Here is an 18,229-nt window from a genome sequence, read left to right as displayed (position 1 = left end):
TTAAATGACCTGCATTCTTTTCATCCGTCCTTAGTCCTTTATTCCGAAATATTCTTTTGTAGACACAATTCTACATGTATTGTATACATTGTGTTACAATTGTGTATAGATAGCCATTTGTGTTGAATCTTTATAAGATTATCAAGTCCTTTCTTTTCTCATTCTGTAGTTGTTGTTTTTAATCTCGTGATGACATAATTTTTTTTGTTTGAGGGCACCACAGTATACAAGCTTTTCTCTCTGACGAGTCTCTTCATTTCCCTAGAACAGTTTAAATTGTTATTATTATTAGAAGAAGAAGAAACGAACCCCTGCATGAAAATTAACCTCATTTCCTTACATTATACAAAATTACATTTCATTAATTTTAGTTTTTATATTATTGTAGTTCAGCTAAAAATGAACGACAGACACTGTGTGAATTTCTAAATATTATTTATCACTTCGTACGTAATGACTGAAATGAACGGCATTTTTGGAAGTATAATTCCATCAATCTATATTAATGATGGGATAATAGTAAGAAGAATGTTGGGATACCATACTGTATTTGCATATCATTAAACATCAAAGATTTAGTTTCAAGACAGTTTAAATTTGGCAGATTCCAATTTCATTGACATTTCCTAGAAGTAATTGAATTGACAGTTGTGGACATCAAGATGGCTTGTATTGTCATATTCATGCCACGTACGTTAAACTCATTGTCTGCTATAATCGGCGCGTCTGTCATGTCTGTCTGGTTAGATTGTATATTTAGTGATGTAGAGACTCTCAAGAGCTTATTTAGTGCTAAAGCTGTTGAAATGCAAAAATAAAGCGTTCTTTGAGATATTGCTTAGTCTATTGATAATCTCTTGGTTAAGCTATTACCTGTGTTTTCTGTTCCTTTACTTTATGATAGCTATCAACGAACTGGGCACTCCTTTTCTGTCATCTTAAATTCAGCAAGGCAAACATCTGCCAAGAGGTTTTGGTTTTTTTTTAAACTCTTTTATTAAAACTTCAAAGTTCTTCCTTAAATTTCTGTTTCAGGTCATGAGAAATGAGAAAATTCTAGAGAGCTGTTGTGATATAGCCTAGGAAATAGTAAGGTGGGGGTGGGGAGCTAGGGATGACTAAAATTGAATTGCCGTGACGTCGTTACGATCACGTAGAAATGTATCAGAGTGCGCTGGACTGTAAACATGTACGAGCGCCTTGGGAAATTTCGCAAAGTGAAATATTCCACTTTCGCTCTTTCTTTTTCAATTTTGTCGTCTGCGCTCAATTATTCATAGGCTGTTTAGGATATAATAATGGCGGGAATTTGAGAACGAAAATGTAAGGGACTCCTTGGTGTGAGTGGATGGGTCCCTTAAAACGTGTGATGGTGATAATGATGTTCTAGGATTTCCAACGAGTATGATTGCCCTATTAAATTTTATTACTTCTAAAGATTGTTTATGGAATCGGTAGAATAGTCGCACCAAGTATCGATGGCAAAGCTAGTTACTCGCAATAAGTGACCTTTTGTTCACACCAAGGCACATTCGGTTCGAACTTATGCATGTAATAGTGTTAATGTTTTTCCACATAATTTTAGGCAGTTTGCTTGGTACTCAATACAGGTATCATATGCATGTATGTTTCATATAATTCATCACAAATTCATCCTAATTTACACCATCAATGTCAACAAGTTATACTGGTAAACGATAAACTGCACCGACAACATTACTCAGAGCTGCCGGTTCAACCACTTGAAATACATCATTTCAATAAACAATTGATAAATTGAGATTATCAAAAGTAAAAATAAACTTACGTAATATGTGATATCAATATCTATTCATAAAAAAACAAGTAAGAAGAGAAAAATTACATAAAGGACAGTTTTTGTTTGATAGATTCAGTTTCTTTTATTACAAAAAGTGATGCAATACTCAGTTTACCATCGGTATATTCATTAAAAAGCAATATAATTCATGAAAAAAATGTGCTGAATTGTAGGCGTATAGCAAGTTGGAAAAAAATAAGGTAGGATAGTTGTTCATAAAGTACATAAAATTCTTCACACAAAGGAACAAAAAAAGGAACAAAGGAACATAAATCTATCAATTGAAAAGAAGGGTTTTTTTTCTTTTTGCTTCGCAACACGAGATGTATATTGTTCTGATGAGCTCAATGATTTTGTGAACATGATTAGTGTATAGTATGTTATTTGGTTGCGAACAATCTACAACTAATTGTAAGTAACATAATTATCATAATAAGAAAAGAAGATTATAATAGTTAGAGATATTCAACTTTTGCTGTTCAAAATTTCTTATCACTTTTTCCATTTTTAATGAATACTATGCCAGAAAAGAGGGTTTATCTTTGGAATTTAATAGTCGGATGACTTCAGATAAGCATGATTTTGGGAAAATAGGACAATATTCAATTCTACCTCAACTTGATTAAAGGTCCTCTCTTCTTCTGTCTTGCTATTTTTCTGCTAAAGTCCATACTATTACACGAAAGAAGAATATCGTCTTGTAAAGATCTTACTTCAAATATTGAAACTCATCTCACTCGTATCCGAAAGGTATATTACATCTTTTCAATTCTTTTTTTCTTTTCATTGCTTTACTTGATCAAAGAGAATGGCGAATCTCACTCTGAGATATATGCAGGTTAAGATTATGCAGGTGTAACCCTTAACCGAGTTGTATAACCCGTTGGCCCGGAAGTTACGGCCAGACTGGTAACCAGAATTCGCCTTACATGAGAATGATCCAAATAAGCCAGCTTCGAGCACCATGCAACCATTCAATTTCCTGGCGACACACTTTCCCCCCATTGTCATTTGCTGTCATCCTCATTTTCTCCCCCTCTCATTCCTTCATCTCCACAGCTCTTGAAATACCGCTCCTATTATGTAAAATGTTCTTCTACGGGACTCAACGCGTGCACCTGTACTCGACCTACATCGGCCATTTAAATAGATCGGCATCTTTTCGCGAAGTCCCGGCCGACAGAACGGACTCTTCAATAACACCTTTGAAAACCAGTGATAACTTTATGATAAAGCGCCACCAGCGATATCAGGCCGAATACACATTTTGTTGTTGTTGTTGTTGTTGTTGTTTGTTTGTTTGTTTGGGGTGGTTTTTTTTTTTTTGGTCGTTTGTTTGCTCGTTTGTTTGTAATTTTGCATGTTTGTTTGTTTCCTTCTAAAGCTTTGTCATTTCAACATTTACCGAGACGTCTGGGATAGCTTCTTTTTTACAAGCTGTGTTTTACTGGATTGCTCATTTTCCACCGAAAGGCATCGACTTTCGAATACTGCGATATAGAATCTACGCAAATCAGGAGTAGAGCACATATATTTGTCGATTCATTCCATGATAATGTGTCAAATTCTATGTATTGTCTTATGTTAATTGCTCGTACATTTTTATTTCTTCAGTGTCTTGCTTCCTTTTTTCATTTTTTTTCTTTTTTGTTCCATTTTTCATGATAAATGGATGTGCAAAGTGCATAGTCATCAAATTGTCAGACATAAGTCACTCAAAGTGGTAGAAAGAACATCACACAAACACACAGACATATACACTTTTTTTGTTTTATGATAGTCTTTATTTGAATTTCATTCAATATCAGGTCCATGTTAAAAAAAAAATGTATGGACAAAAATAAGCAGCTGTATGCTTCTCTCTTGTGCTGCTAAATCATTTTTTTTCAACATACGGTATTTTGGTGGGTTTTTTTTTCCAATCACACCATGTATACACACACGCGCGCACGCACACACACACACACACACATACACACACACACACACACAAGGAAGGAGACAGAGAGAGAGAGAGAGAGAGAGAGAGAAAGAATAGGAATGGACAGGGTCCATTTTAAAGGGCAGTCGTTATCTCCCTGCACTGAACATAATAACGGCAACCAACTCAGTACTTAAGCTGTATACCACTCATGTGTATTTACGTGCCACAGTCAGAGTGACGAAAACGCGTCTTTCCATTAAAACACGCCTCTAATGAGGGTAGGAATTTGCCGCCTTCAAAATGGGTTAATTACAAGCAGTAAAAGGCAAATTCTTTATTCAGTCTGATTCTGCCTAGCTTATATTTGGCCAATTCAAGGCACATCGAAGGCAATATTCTCAAAATAAATATTACGTGTATTTCCTTCTCTATACGTGACACATTATCAATCTGATATCGGTAATAACGAGCCAGTTTTAGTAGTAGCAGTATAATACCAGCAGTATGGAGTGGCGGTAGAACGTAGTAGCCTGCAGTCTTTGTGTAATATTTGGCGCAGCAGCAGAAGTGGCGGTAGATCCAGTAATCATGGTAGTCACATGTATCTGTTTTGGATATCGGACGGAAAGTCAGCGCTCATATAGCATCTTGTCATAGTATATCCACAACAATTAGAAATAAACACTTTTGAGATCATGTTAATTACAGAGATGTGCCAACGCTTCATAAAGGATAGTGTTTCTATTAACTGCTGCTACGACTCCTTCATTGCCTTTACTTAAATCTCTTACAAGAACTGCTACATAATTAATTCTATATAATATGGTTAATACTACTCTCCTTTATATCATCATAATATTTATCATCATCAATGTTGTTATCATTATTGTTACCAGCTATAAGTAGCACATCAAGGTATCATATTTACTCCCACATTGTTCAGATTATGATGTACCCGACATCTTATCAAAAATAGGAAGAGAAAGAGAAAAAGTAAAAAACAAAAATAAAAAGGGGAAATCAAATCTAAAGGAGCAATGGTAGACATGGTGGTATGTATTCCAAAAATAAATGAATAGAGTGGAGGCGAAATGGGGGTAAACCAAATGGTGTCAAAACAGGCGTGACTAATGGGCGAGGATTCCAGTAAGTCGGCATCTACTGCTGATGAGCAAGGCTTAGCCCCAGGCATGATTCACACTTCTGGACATGCCAGTCCAGAGAAAAAACGATTTCCGTTAAAATTCATAGGAGGGAGGGAAGAAGACAAAAATACTAGTAGAGAAAGGAAGAATAGTTCAACACAAAACCCGCCCGAGAAAAAAAAAGAAAAAAAGAAAGAAAGAAAGAAAGAAAGAAAGAAAGAAAGAAAGAGAGAAAGAGAGAAAAACCAGAGTGGCGTAATTCCCCTTGCAATTTGAAATCGCGTTTTAGGTGAGATAAGTCTTTCATGGCCATCGGCAACAAGTTTGTGTACAATGTCAATGTCACAACGTTTATAACTGACTTGACTTAGCTCGCATGATTAGACTTTATGTCGAATGCGACAACATTATTTTGTGTGTCGCAATCCTCACGAAGTCCTGGGAGCTAACTGCGTAGTAACTCTGCTCAGATTCGCAGTAGGCCTTAGACGTGGGTCATTTTCATACCAGTACCTTTCTCTGCAGTGTATAGTAATTTGGAGGTACTATAGGCACTAATCAATTTAGCATGGCAATAATGTTGTTAGTGTTGATGTTGATACGCACTTCTGTCACTATTTCCTTTATATCTGCTCCTTTCGTTATTTCATGTATGAGAATAGCTACACAAACTTTTATCATTATTGCAGTTGTTTATTGCATACGTTTTTATTTCAGTGAATATCTTTATTATCCTCATCATTATTGGATTCATCAGCGTTTGAAAAAAAATATTGAAGGAGTGAATGAATGAATCATTCCAATCATTATCATAGTCGTCGTATGTAACTGTTGAGATTACTAATTACTATATTTTTTGTTTAATACCATGACTGTGACGAAAACGCCAATATATATATGATATTCAATATATATATATATATATATAATTCAAACGTCTCGCGAGACTCCTGAAGAAGATGGAGGCCACCAAAAATTTGAGTACAATAAACTCATTCTTTATTGGCAAAATAATGCATTACTTGTGTGTGTATATATATATATATAGATATATACAGATGTATATATATATATATACAGTACTCTCTGCATCACACAAGCCTCAAAGTATCATATAAGATCATGTTTGTAATACATCTAGCTATACAACGCGAAAGTTCTAAGTTTCCACAAAATATTGTCAACGGTATTGTAATAACCTGAAGTCGAGTGTGAGTATATTGCAAGGCAAATTATTGATGGTTGGTTAAATACTGTCTTGTTTGAGTGTCTTGACGTTTAATTTTCGTCAGTCCGAAGATTAAACATCTACAATCGTATGACATATCCAAGTTTAATACTGAAAGCTCTGTGAAATGGTGTGATGTATGAAGGGACTTGTCTTCAGTGCATGTCCACAAAAAAAAAGTCATCTGTTTCTGTTTGAGATAACTAACGATTGTTTACAAACGCTTATTGCAACTCTGTAGATAATATGATGAGGGAACACAATTTCTAAAAGCACAAAAGCTCTCGCATTTATCGCGTGGTGAACCACTCGCCGTTGAAGTTATTACGCAGTCTGTTTGCAGAAGATGTTATCACACGGAAAGGATTTTTTTAAGTATTCAGGAGGACCTGCTGATCTCTACCAGTCTGAAGGTGCATGCTATAGAAGCTATATTGTACGTATTACTATAGTGCGTGAATATATATTCATAATAGGTCTATAGCTGCATGTTCTTGTTTTGTAATTGCTTTGTGAATATACAGTAATACAAACACGCGCGCGCATTCGCACACACACACATACACACACTAAAATTGCTATGTGCAGGTTCTACATAATATTATGTTAATGTATACACGGTATATACATCATAAAAATACATTTGTCAACCAAAGCCTTGAAGAAGAGGGAGGCACCCGAAAACTCAGCAATGAAAGTAAGTTGTTGGCAAAAATGCATTAATCGTTTTCCTCTTGACAATGATATCATGTATATCATACATTACGTATACACATAATACTTAATATACTCTGAGTATTATGTTTGTTTACAAAATACATTCTGGTGTGTGTACGTTCTATAAACCAAGTGTTCTTTTTCTTTTTTTTTTTCTTTTTCCAGCTCCATTCAGTCCGCATGGTTCACGTGCGTTCAATCAAGACTGCGCTTGCAGACGTCTTGTCCCTACGGCAAGGTCAATGTTATCACCAGTGCAGTGGATGAACAACAGAATAATTCGTTTTTAAGTCGATTGGTAGGCATGGTGATGTACATAATGACTGCTGCAAAAGGAAAATAATGGCAAGAAAGTGCTGCAACTCCGCCCTCACAGAATTTGCCGATTCACTGAAATATTTGCGAAGAGAGAGTGTTTGAATCAAAGCCGTGTGAACGGCGAGTACAATGCCAATCCTCCGGTAGTGAGGGAAATGAATTTGCTTTAAACGAATCAAAACGGAAATGAATACAGGTGTTTTCGCGTTGCATGACGTCATTGCCGACAATGTGAGGAAGTGAGGGAAGTCTTGGTGGGAAAAAGACGGAAAGACAGATAGACAGAAAAAAAAACAGAGGGAGAGAACAGTGTGTATAGGAAAATGCTGGCGAGGTGTGAAAACGAGAGAACAGAATTACCCGGGAGTGTGTTTAATTACCCCGAGGGTTAGTGTAATGGATGTTGTACCAGCCAGATTCCTGATGTAATAAATATTGAGAGTCTTACTCGAGGCTTGCGAGGAAGGAGGGGAAAAATGGGGCATCTCTGCACGACATTATTTTGCCTTCTCAGCGACTCTGCGTGAATTGGCGGAAAGTAGAGTTAGTGGCAGCTGCTCCACGTAAAATGGCTGATGAGATTTTCGTGCGGGCGCGCTCGGTCGCACAAGATTTCTGTCTGTGAAGGAGTTCAAGCCGCTGTATCCCGTAAGGCATTTCGAGCGTGCGCCGCACGCGCCGATGCAGTCTCCATCCGCCCGTTCTCTTTTGGTGACATTTTATTAGTTCCTCTTCAAGCAAGGTCGAGAGCTTGCAGTCTGTAAATTGATGGTGCTTTTAATGGGATGGGGGAGCATTGCACGTCGCGTGGCTGGTGCTGTCTGAGAGACACACGGCGGGGAATTGGCGGCTGTCTGAGTGTTTTGGTATCGCGACAGTCAGCCTGATTTGGACGTCCGTTTGAAAAGAGCGAATCGTAACGGGATAGAAATTATTGCTTTCCTCACAGGACATGGAGAAAGAGAAGGGAGAGACTAACCTTCCTGTTTTATCACTGTTATCCATTCTGAATTGAATATAAATATAGTTTCGTCGATTAGTTTGGTTCATTTTTTATGCATTGAATTCACCATTTTCAATTACACTTAGCATATGTTTCTACCAGGGACCGTGTACGAAACCAACCAGCCAGCGCTTGTTCTTAACTTTTAGATGAGTTTCATTTCACTACAGATATATCGATTATCATCAAGTCGATTCTGCCCAGAATTCCGCATCTCCGAAGTTGGCTTCGAGTGATTGTCTGCTTCATCTACCTATGAAAGTTGGTCCCAGGTCCCAAGCATGGACCCTCGCATTGGCCTAATCGTCGACGGCATCATCGGGGCATGTCGCGCTGGATGGCGACGTCTGGTAGGACATCGTGACGCCGACACGATTCCGATCATAAGCTGTGACGGTGGTCGCGACGTTGACGACCACACGGCGAGCGATGGCGTTAGCACCCAAAGAAAGAATTTCTTTCGACTGGCGCGGCTCAGCGGAACGGTGTGCGGCATCGAGTTCTGCTACGCCGCCGAAACGGCATTCGTGACTCCGGTCCTGCTCCGCATCGGCATCCCCCAGCGGTTCATGACCATGATCTGGTGCTTGAGTCCCCTGGTCGGATTCTTCGTCATGCCCCTCCTTGGGTCGGCCAGCGACAGGTGCGCGTCGAGTCTCGGGCGACGACGCCCTTTCATCTTACTCTTGTCGGCCATCATATTTGTAGGACTGCTCTTGGTTCCTAACGGATACAGATTCGGTCTAACCGTCTGTGGGCACGAATCTTCCAGCACGGAGTACTACGTGGAGGACTCAACTGGTGTGACTGATTACCTAACGACCACACCCGAAGATGAAACTCCAGCCACAGAAGCATCCTACTTTTACCCGGCCTACGATAACTCGTCATATCAGGATGAGGCAATGACGGAAAATAGTCTCAATTCGTCTTGGGAAACTACCACGTCATGGTCGGAGACCGTGCACATCGTGTCCGGGCACGCATGTGGCGTAATTTTCACCATCATAGGCGTGGTCTTTCTGGATTTTAGTTGCGACGCTTGTCAGTCCCCTAGCCGCGCCTATCTGATCGACGTGACACACCCTTCTGACCACGCACGAGGCTTGGCTACCTTCAGTTTCATGGCTGGCTTCGGAGGAGCGGCCGGATACCTCATCGGGGGAATTCCCTGGGGCCATGGGTCAGGGACAGCCGTAGTTGGAGCTCATGTCAGGTTAGAAAACACTCACATATATAAAAAGAAAATAACACTCAAAAACTTGTTTTCAAATAAATTGGCATTTGACCTTTGATCATAAAGTACTTTATGATCAACAAAGCATATCACTGTTATCGGTGCCTTCTAAATACTTTCAAGCTTAATTTTTCAAGAAATGATATCATAACTTTCCCATACTTTCTTAAATCTCTTTCACGCATTCATCATTGTCGATAAGGAGTAATGTGTCGAGTGATAATTTTACCAGAGTCATAAAAACGACAAGTGGCTGCAGACATTCCGATTTTGTTTATTATTTCTCTCTTTTTGTTGGATTACAGCCTGGGAACACCAAAGCGTGAATAATAAGAAATCTCCGAGGTCAATGCGCCCTTCCTTCTCCTAGGTCTAGTAAAAACGTATTTGTTTAATTCATTCAATTTATTCAAGACCTGTGATATGAAATACTAACAAATATAACCTCTAGCAGTAAAACTGTCTTGCGTCACTCGCTGTCATCCACGGTCACACTATCGTCTTGCAAACACAAACAGACGCCAAAACACACCCAACAAACTAAACTTTACCTACAATTCTATACCGAGTCTTCTAGCTGTCTTATTTCTCGGGGCAAATTGTGAAATAACATTGTGTTTATTTGAGAAAAAATGTATATATATTATGAAAATGTTGAGAGCTTCTTGATGGTGCCGTTGCTTTGGGTCTCCCCCACCCCTCCCCCCCTCCCCCCGCCCACCCATCAAGATCGAGAAATCATAAAATGCAAGTCTCTGGAATACCAAATATAAGATGTTATTTACCTCTCGCACTCTACGAAGATTTGGTACTGTATGAGACTGTATTACCCTCGAAGAGCAAAAGCCGCCGGTGCCCTTGAACATCTAGAGACTTGCACTTTCTCCATTATCTTCTAACTCTTTTCATCCTCTCTACTTTCCCTTTGCCAAGACAACATCTGGGTTTTGATTTCTCTCTCTCTCTGCTACGCCATTTCCTCTTGTTTTCTGTTGATACTCAGGTTTAGGGTGACATGAATTTTCATGGGTCATATTTTACTTTTTACTTGGAACGAATTTTCTCCTGCCTTGTCGTTTTCAAAATGAAGAAGAAAAGAAAGTGGATTTAAGCTAGGGGTATTGGAGTGGTGTACCACCATATCATTGCCAACAGATGCCGGCAAAGTTTCAAGCACTTTAGTAAGCTTTTGTAATGTACAAAACGGGTCTGTGTCATGCTAATAGCTGTCTGTCTCTCTCTCGAAAAAAAAGGAAGGTCGAGTGTGTAAAGCCTCTAGCTTTCTCAAGAAGTTGAAACAGAACTCTCGTGAAGGACCATTGCCCTTCGACTGATGAGAGTGTAGAGGATTGTGATCAGAATTTGGAAAAGAGCGACATTTGTAGTCTCCTCACAAGCTGGTCACTTATTATAAGAGAAGCGTGGCAACTGTAGCCCTGTCGGAGAGAGACGACACGATGGACCATAAATCGATCAGGGAGGTATCTCTGTCCCAACTCCTTGAAGAAAAAATGCATTAGGGGGAGGGTAAGGGTATTGGTACCGATGAAAGGGGGTTACATTGGTCTCGAAAAGCGAGTCCAGTGAGATGAGGAACTGTTAATACCAGCTCCGGGGCCACTTTCTCGAGAGGTTTGCAATCATTATGAGTTGCAAACATCAAGTGTAAGCATTTGAGTTGTTGCTGTAGTGGCAACAATTATTAAATCGTTTACAACAGTCGTTAACATTTCTGTAATATTGACTCCTGGTCCTCTAAGTATAATTCATGTTATGGCATCATTCCTTTCCCCTAACCAGGTACGTCTTTGGTTTGATAACCATCATCTTCGTAGTTGCCGTCCTCCTGACCGTCACTGCCGAGCGAGAGAAGACGCTTTCTGAGATCAATCCCATCGAGACCAAGCGACGTCGGAAGCGAGAAGGAACCTACGGAGGCATGGACGATGACGACGAGGAGCTTGAACTCGGCGTCATCGAGCAGAAGAAGAAGAAGCAGAAGAACTACGGCTCTGGAGAAACAGAGATCATCAGCAACTCGGCTCCGTCTCCTGCAGGGCCAGAGGGAGTGACGACAGGACCGGAAACGGGTAGCTCACATCCGGGAGCAGGTGGCGACGGAGTACCGAATGGAATAAACGGTACAAAAAAGCCAGCGGTGAAAGGTGAGGGTGGAGACGACGAAAGCGACGGGAAAATGCTCGGGATGTACCAGAGCCTTCCCGGCGACTCCACTCAGATGGAGAGCGTGGAGGAACCCAAGGAGACTGCTACCATGGGAACCTACCTCCTCTCCATCGTCTTCATGCCGCCGTCTCTACGCATCCTGTGCTTCACCCATCTCTTGGGATGGATGTCCCTGCTCTGCTACTCCCTCTACTTTACGGACTTCATGGGACAGGAGGTGTACGGTGGTAACCCCATCGCGCCCCCGGGGTCAGAGGCCCGGCGAGTGTATGCCGACGGGGTCAGGTTGGGATCCTACGCTATGGCGCTCTACTCTATCACATGTTCTATATGCTCTCTCTTCACGGAGACACTCATCAGCAAATTAGGTAAGAAAATTTCCGCCTAATGTTTAATTGTATCACATATGACCCACTGCCTACGGAAACATGGGCCCTGTTTCACTGCCTCTTAGAATTATATCGAGCCAAGCAATGAACCCAAAGTTAGGACAGATTCAGATCGGATCTAGTTGATGTGAAGGATACGTACACGTTCAAGAGATATTCTAGAATATTTCAAGGTGGGTGCGAGATATTGTTCTCAAATGGCGTTGTGAAATAATTCCTAATTTCTGAAGATTGATTGATCCCAAAATTGTTCCTAAATTGTTCCAGTTGCATTGAACGTAGGATTGATTTTGAGCTTAGTGAAACAGCCCTCTGGCATGTCCAGTACAAAGACGTTCAAGATATACTCTAGATTTTCGAAATGATAAAGAGCACATTTAAATCAGCAGGGAGAACTTAAGCAAAACATAGGTTAAATTGAAACCTCGGCCAAAAGGGTCACTCAAGCCATAGAAAAGTTCAGAGATCCTTTAAGACAAAATCCTGGATCATGATCCGGATCACCCATTTCTGTTACCACAGGGAACCTATCCTGAAAATTTCGTAAAATCCGTTCACTTGTCGTGTAAAATTGCTCACAATCAGACCAACAAAACAAATGCCGGTAAACACATAACCTCCATGGAGGACATAAAAATAACATGAAAAGTATTGGAGCTTCAGTGTATATTCAGTGATGGCGACACTTCTGAAACGTGACCAAAGCGCTTGTGAGATATCTGTAAATTGTCGAATGGATGCCTTACACATGTTCACGTGGTTGTTGTTTTGTACTTATTTGTTTTAGCGTGGTTCACTTTCAGTTGTCCAACTTCTTTCAAGTGTTCGCTCTACTTAAGCTATTTTTTTTTACAGCTCCCATGTAATGTAGCTCTCCCTTCGGGGTGAACTTTCTTCTCAGACGATATTTTTAAAGACCGTTCTATCACTGACATATAGTCCTCGAAGTCACATATGTCAAGACACGCAAAACACTGAAGTATGATTTAAACACCCCATCTGCCTTGCCCCCTCCCCCCCCCCCCCCCCCCGCCGAAAATCTCCAATCACTTAACATGTGCACTGGCAAGATGCTATTTTGGAACAATAGTCGAAACATGATATCATCCGCCGTTGCCATGGTAACTCCTCACCGAGAGAGGAGTGACGTAAATTTGCAGTGGAATGGCAGAAGTCGCGCGAAACGCTCTTTCCTCACTAACAATCGGCTCGCGCCCCTATTTTTTCTGTGCTAATTTACCCTCTTCGGGGGAAATTTATGCGCCTAATCTCCCTGGTGACGCATTGTCACTTTTTCCCCAGCTTTTAACTAATAACATGCAGCGGCCGTCGTCAGGGTTCACAAGTTGATAAACCGGGAATGAATGGCTAATTAGTCTGTATGGCGTGGTTCATCTAGTAGCAATGAATTGAGCCGAATTTGTGACGAGGATTTGGCGTGTATATGGGGAGATCCACTCTTTTAGATTGAACGTCCAGTGTTCTTCCAAACCACGCCTCGATGCTTCAGAGCGCACGGGGGTCGTTCAAACGCGCACATAGTATGCGTTGTCACCACAACGGTTGTCATTAGCACTCGGATTCGCTCCGTGTACGAAAAGTCGTCGCTTCCACACAGTGGAGGCATGATACGAACCTTGACCTGGGTATAATTGATCATGAAATTCTACCCTCGAGGCAATGCATGATCTCTTTCAGTGAATCAGCACAGACTGTGGAGATAATTATTAAGAAACCATTTCAAAATATAATATGTCTGTTTGAAGAACAAAGACGCTATTGCAATTGCAGTACATACTTAAAGGAGATCTCCGGATGATTTTCAGGTTTTTACATTTGAACAACTACAAATTAGTTATACTGAGTATAGGGTTTCAAAATCTATAGTGACTGGGATGAGGAATAAGCATGTTTTCAAAATTTATAACAAATTGCAATGACCAATTAGGATGATGACATGGCAGCCCCACCGTAAGAATGAATAAATTTGGGCTCAAGGAAGCAGAACAAAAGAAGAACGGCATGCATAGATTCTACACATAGGTGAACATGTTAAGCAAGCGGTATTGCAACTGAATTACATCGCTACATCTATGAAATATGTGAGGCTCCTACGTAATCAACATTGTTCAATGTATTTGTTTGAGATTTTTCAGAGTATTGGTTTCTCTGCTCAAGAACCACAATAAATTCCACAAATGGCTATTAGTAAAATATGGAGCTGCCGATTTACGTACTACATGATGTGAAATTATGAAAATCGTCTGGAATGCCCGTTTAAATGCCGTTCATGGCTGTTGAAGCGTCATTATTCATGCTTGTTCACAGTCGACCATTAAAGCAAACAGGAAGACCCCCTCTCTCTCCCACCGAGTTATACTGTTAAAGTCACGCGTACGTATATGTACCCACAGACAAGCACACACTCGTACAGCTCTACGAAAATTTAGACAAGCATGATTATTGTAACCAATATGCAAGCCTGGTACAATATTTGGCCTTACTAGATTGTAAACGATGTTAGAATGTTTTATTTAAGCTTTTAAACGCTGCTTTTAAAAGTTGTAGGAGATTTATATACCAAATGGCGCACTCATTACTTATAACGATAATGGCTTGAATTTCAGGTGATGAATCAACAACTGTGTAAAGGTCAGCTTCTCAAGCCGCAGTTGAATTGAACGGGCGCGGGACGTCAGTTACAACTATTAACTGCTATATTTTGATGTTCGAATGATATTATTTCATTCATTTTGATAGTGAGGCAGTTATCTCCAGGTGACTTCTTTCACATCTATTACCCTTCCATATCTAATGGGTGAAAGATAATATGGCGTATTTGAAACATATTAATTCAATCAGTTTATTCTCCTCCTGGCTTTTTATGCTGTCCCCTCTCTCTCCTTCTAACAAAAATAAAGGAAAAAACTCGTCACTTTTCAGTTAGTGGTTATTCTAGGACAACTTTTTTAATATTGCTACACGTTAAGCGGTTACACAGTATGCAAAAATTATAGTGAAACTTCGTAGTACTGATACCATGTAATGAGTATATACTGCAGTGATCAATATGAACTAAATACTCTTGATTTCTTTCGCATATAGCAAAGAGTATAGTAAGAGCAAAGACCCGTCCAAAATGACAAGAGACGATTTTATTTATAAGAATTCTTCGCTGAAAAATTATTTTCAAAACGCACCTTTATTTAAGGTTTTTATCTATTATATTGTTCCATGTTTCTAACCATCTAAGCTCTAACAGTCATCGATGACCCTCTCCATGATATCGAAAATATGTGAAAGTTTGCAGCTGGGGAAAATATCTTAGTTAGATACGAAAATGTACATAGAGAGATATGCGTGTATGTGTGTGTGCGCACGTGTGTGTACGTGTTTGAAAGATTTTGGACAACCATGCAGGAGGAAAAAAAGGAATTCATCTATTTTGTTTTACATTATCTATTGATGATATATATTATATTCATCATATTTCAAGAATTTTTATTTGCACATTTGTTATAACAGTTTTGCATTACAGGTTACATAGCAGTAGAATTGATAGAATGACAATCATTGTATTACCATCACGTACGATTGTATCCAAACTGTCTCAAACGTGACTACTATTTCCAGACAGAACACACTTCGATATCTCGCACACGCGGATGCTCAGAATAGAGAGAGAGTGCAATATTTCTATATGCCTTTCGGGCTGGTAGCCGCAGGGAAAAAGTGCAATTATGTTGCGCCCCAGATGACATGGGAGCGTCATGTCAGCTATCCAGAAAGCCCTTATGGTGTACTTTCAGGCCAACGGACATGTCATTGGGAGAAGAGCCGAAGCGATATCTACGACGGTTGGCACCAGGTCAATTCTTTGTTGATGGCGATATCTATCATTAATTTGACTTATTAAGCCGGGTCATCTCTATACAATGTTAGCAAAGCTCTCCCGGTCAGTATTATTGTCGTCATCATTGGCAGGTACTCATTTATACATCTCGTTCAAGCGAGAGACGTTGTGGGCAAACTCTAGTAGATTGCTGTATTGCAGGGTTCCAATCAAAGATGTCTTGTTAAGAATATCAAAGCATTACCATCTATACCACTGTGCTAACGAATTTATGATAGGGGAAAGATTTATTTTCTTGTATTAGAATTTCTTGCACGTATCGTCCATTTTTATCATCACTATCCAAAGGGCCATGTGTGTATTTTTTTGCGTCATCAAATAATTGATTTTGATGAAAATAATGACGATAAGGAAGATGATGATGGTGACGATGATGATAACATTTAGCATTTCCTTGGGTTGAGATTTTTTGCAAGTATCGTTCTTTTTTATCATCGCTATCCCAAAAGCAATACGTGTACTTTTTGTAACAAAATTCCTGATTATAATAATGATGATGATGATGACGACGATGATGATGACGACGACGACGACGATGATGATGATGATGATGATGATATCAATCCTATTGTGATGACAGTATGGGGACCTCCGTCGGTCAAGAATGATCATGGATAATATGCTATAGTTACTGTCAGCTCGGGCGGAGCAACGTCTTATATTTTTTTTTCTGACTGGACTTGATGACAATTTAAAAAACAGTATTGTCAATAACGATTCGCATGTCTGTGATGAATATAAAATGTAATTACTTGATATCTATCAAGGTTTGGTAAAATGACGTTTATAGAGAAAGGGAGAGAAAGAAGGAGGTAAAAATAGAGAGGCAGGGAAATAAACAAACATACAGACCGCGGGAAAGAATGATATTGAAAGGGAGGTGAAAGACAGACGGACAGATCGATAAGTAGCATGCCATTTAGGGGAAGATAGTATCCTTCGATATTAAGTCAGAAGGAGCATGAGGAGTGACCGATCGGCAAATCAAATGACAACATCGTAAATCACAAAGCACCATCTCCCCGATCGCATCAATCTTAGGACGCATAAGCTTCTTTTCTCATAATCGACCTCCCTCCTTCCTCCCCCCCCCCCCCCCTCCTCCCATCCTCCCTTTGCTCCCTGCGCGATGCTGAACTTCAGTTGGGATGGATGGAGTGGGGATGACATTCTAGACATATTAACATCCTGTTGTAAAACTCCTCTTTCATTTGCTCTCCGCTGGGGATGGGTAAAAAGGGATCCCAGAGATAGGGGATGAGAGAGGGAACGAGAGACAGAAGAGGGAGGGAGGAGGAGGAGGAGGGAGAGAGGAAGAAGAGATACTGTGAGAGGGAGAACGACAGTCACAATGATACCATCTGTATTGAGATGGTATCATATGATTTCACGTCCGAACCACTGGCTAATGAAAGGACGTCCGATATGTCATCCTGGAGCAGTTTCCATGGCATTAATCTCCAGCAGCCAAATTATCCTCTCTCATAGTTTTCTCATCCACCAAGCCCCACTCTATCCTCCTCCACGCTTCCGTGTATAAGCCACGTGCAGAGTATATCATTATATTATAGATGGACGGATTTAGAAAGAATGTAAAACATGAAAATAAACCACTTTTATTGATAACTCCTTTCTCATTCGGTTCTGGGGTTTGGGTTGGATGAGATGGTGCCGAGCTTAAGAAGAAGTCGTCAGACTGATCGACGTTCAGACAGACAGATAGATAAGACATACGGACAGATCAGGAAATTACAGATGCCATCTGTATTGATATGACATCGTAAATGATCTAATTTAAGGCCACATTCAGTGGCCGATTTGATGATCATAAGGATGACGTTGTGGTCCCTAAACTTCGGTGGAAATCAGTCTCCATCAGCGGGAGTACGGTTTCTCATGATCGCCTCACTCACCTCTCACCAATTTCTGCATCTCTGAAAATGTCACTTTGGAATGGAGAGGGAGAGAGAGCAAGATGATGTATTAACGTCTCATTGAGGAAACCACCAACTCATCTCGCTCTCCGCTCGGACTAGGTAACATGGCGCCCGGAAAAAGGAAGAGGACCACACGTAGACAGACAAAAATAGACATACAGACATACATACACACACACACACACACACACACACACACACACACACACACACACACATACATACGCACACACACACGCACACACACACACTTACACACATACATACGCACATATGCACATACATACATGCATGCATACAGACCGACATTCAGACTGACAGATAGACAGAGATGCTGAGGGATCAGGAAAAAAACAACAACACACGGATGCCACCTGTACGCATATCACGGCACATAATTCAAAGCAAGGAC

At 40.3% G+C, this 18,229-nt stretch overlaps 1 protein-coding gene across 1 annotated transcript in view; it reads left to right on the top strand.

Annotated features, from left to right (window-relative positions):
• Nucleotides 1-8,435: 8,435 nt before the first annotated feature.
• LOC139711977 (membrane-associated transporter protein-like) overlaps nucleotides 8,436-18,229 on the top strand; it is a 39,102-nt gene continuing 29,308 nt past the window's right edge. Inside the window, exons 1-2 of the mRNA XM_071623821.1 lie at nucleotides 8,436-9,370; nucleotides 11,192-11,946. Coding sequence (XP_071479922.1) covers nucleotides 8,436-9,370; nucleotides 11,192-11,946 — 1,690 coding nt within the window. The remainder of the gene's footprint in view (nucleotides 9,371-11,191; nucleotides 11,947-18,229) is intronic.

Source organism: Diadema antillarum, unplaced genomic scaffold (genome assembly GCF_040938485.1).
Source record: "Diadema antillarum isolate AM-2024a unplaced genomic scaffold, OU_Dant_1.0 seq00001741_RagTag, whole genome shotgun sequence".
NCBI classification, from domain to species: Eukaryota; Metazoa; Echinodermata; class Echinoidea; order Diadematoida; family Diadematidae; genus Diadema; species Diadema antillarum.
Note: the sequence above shows the minus strand (reverse complement) of the source record. Positions and strands in the feature narration are given on the sequence as shown.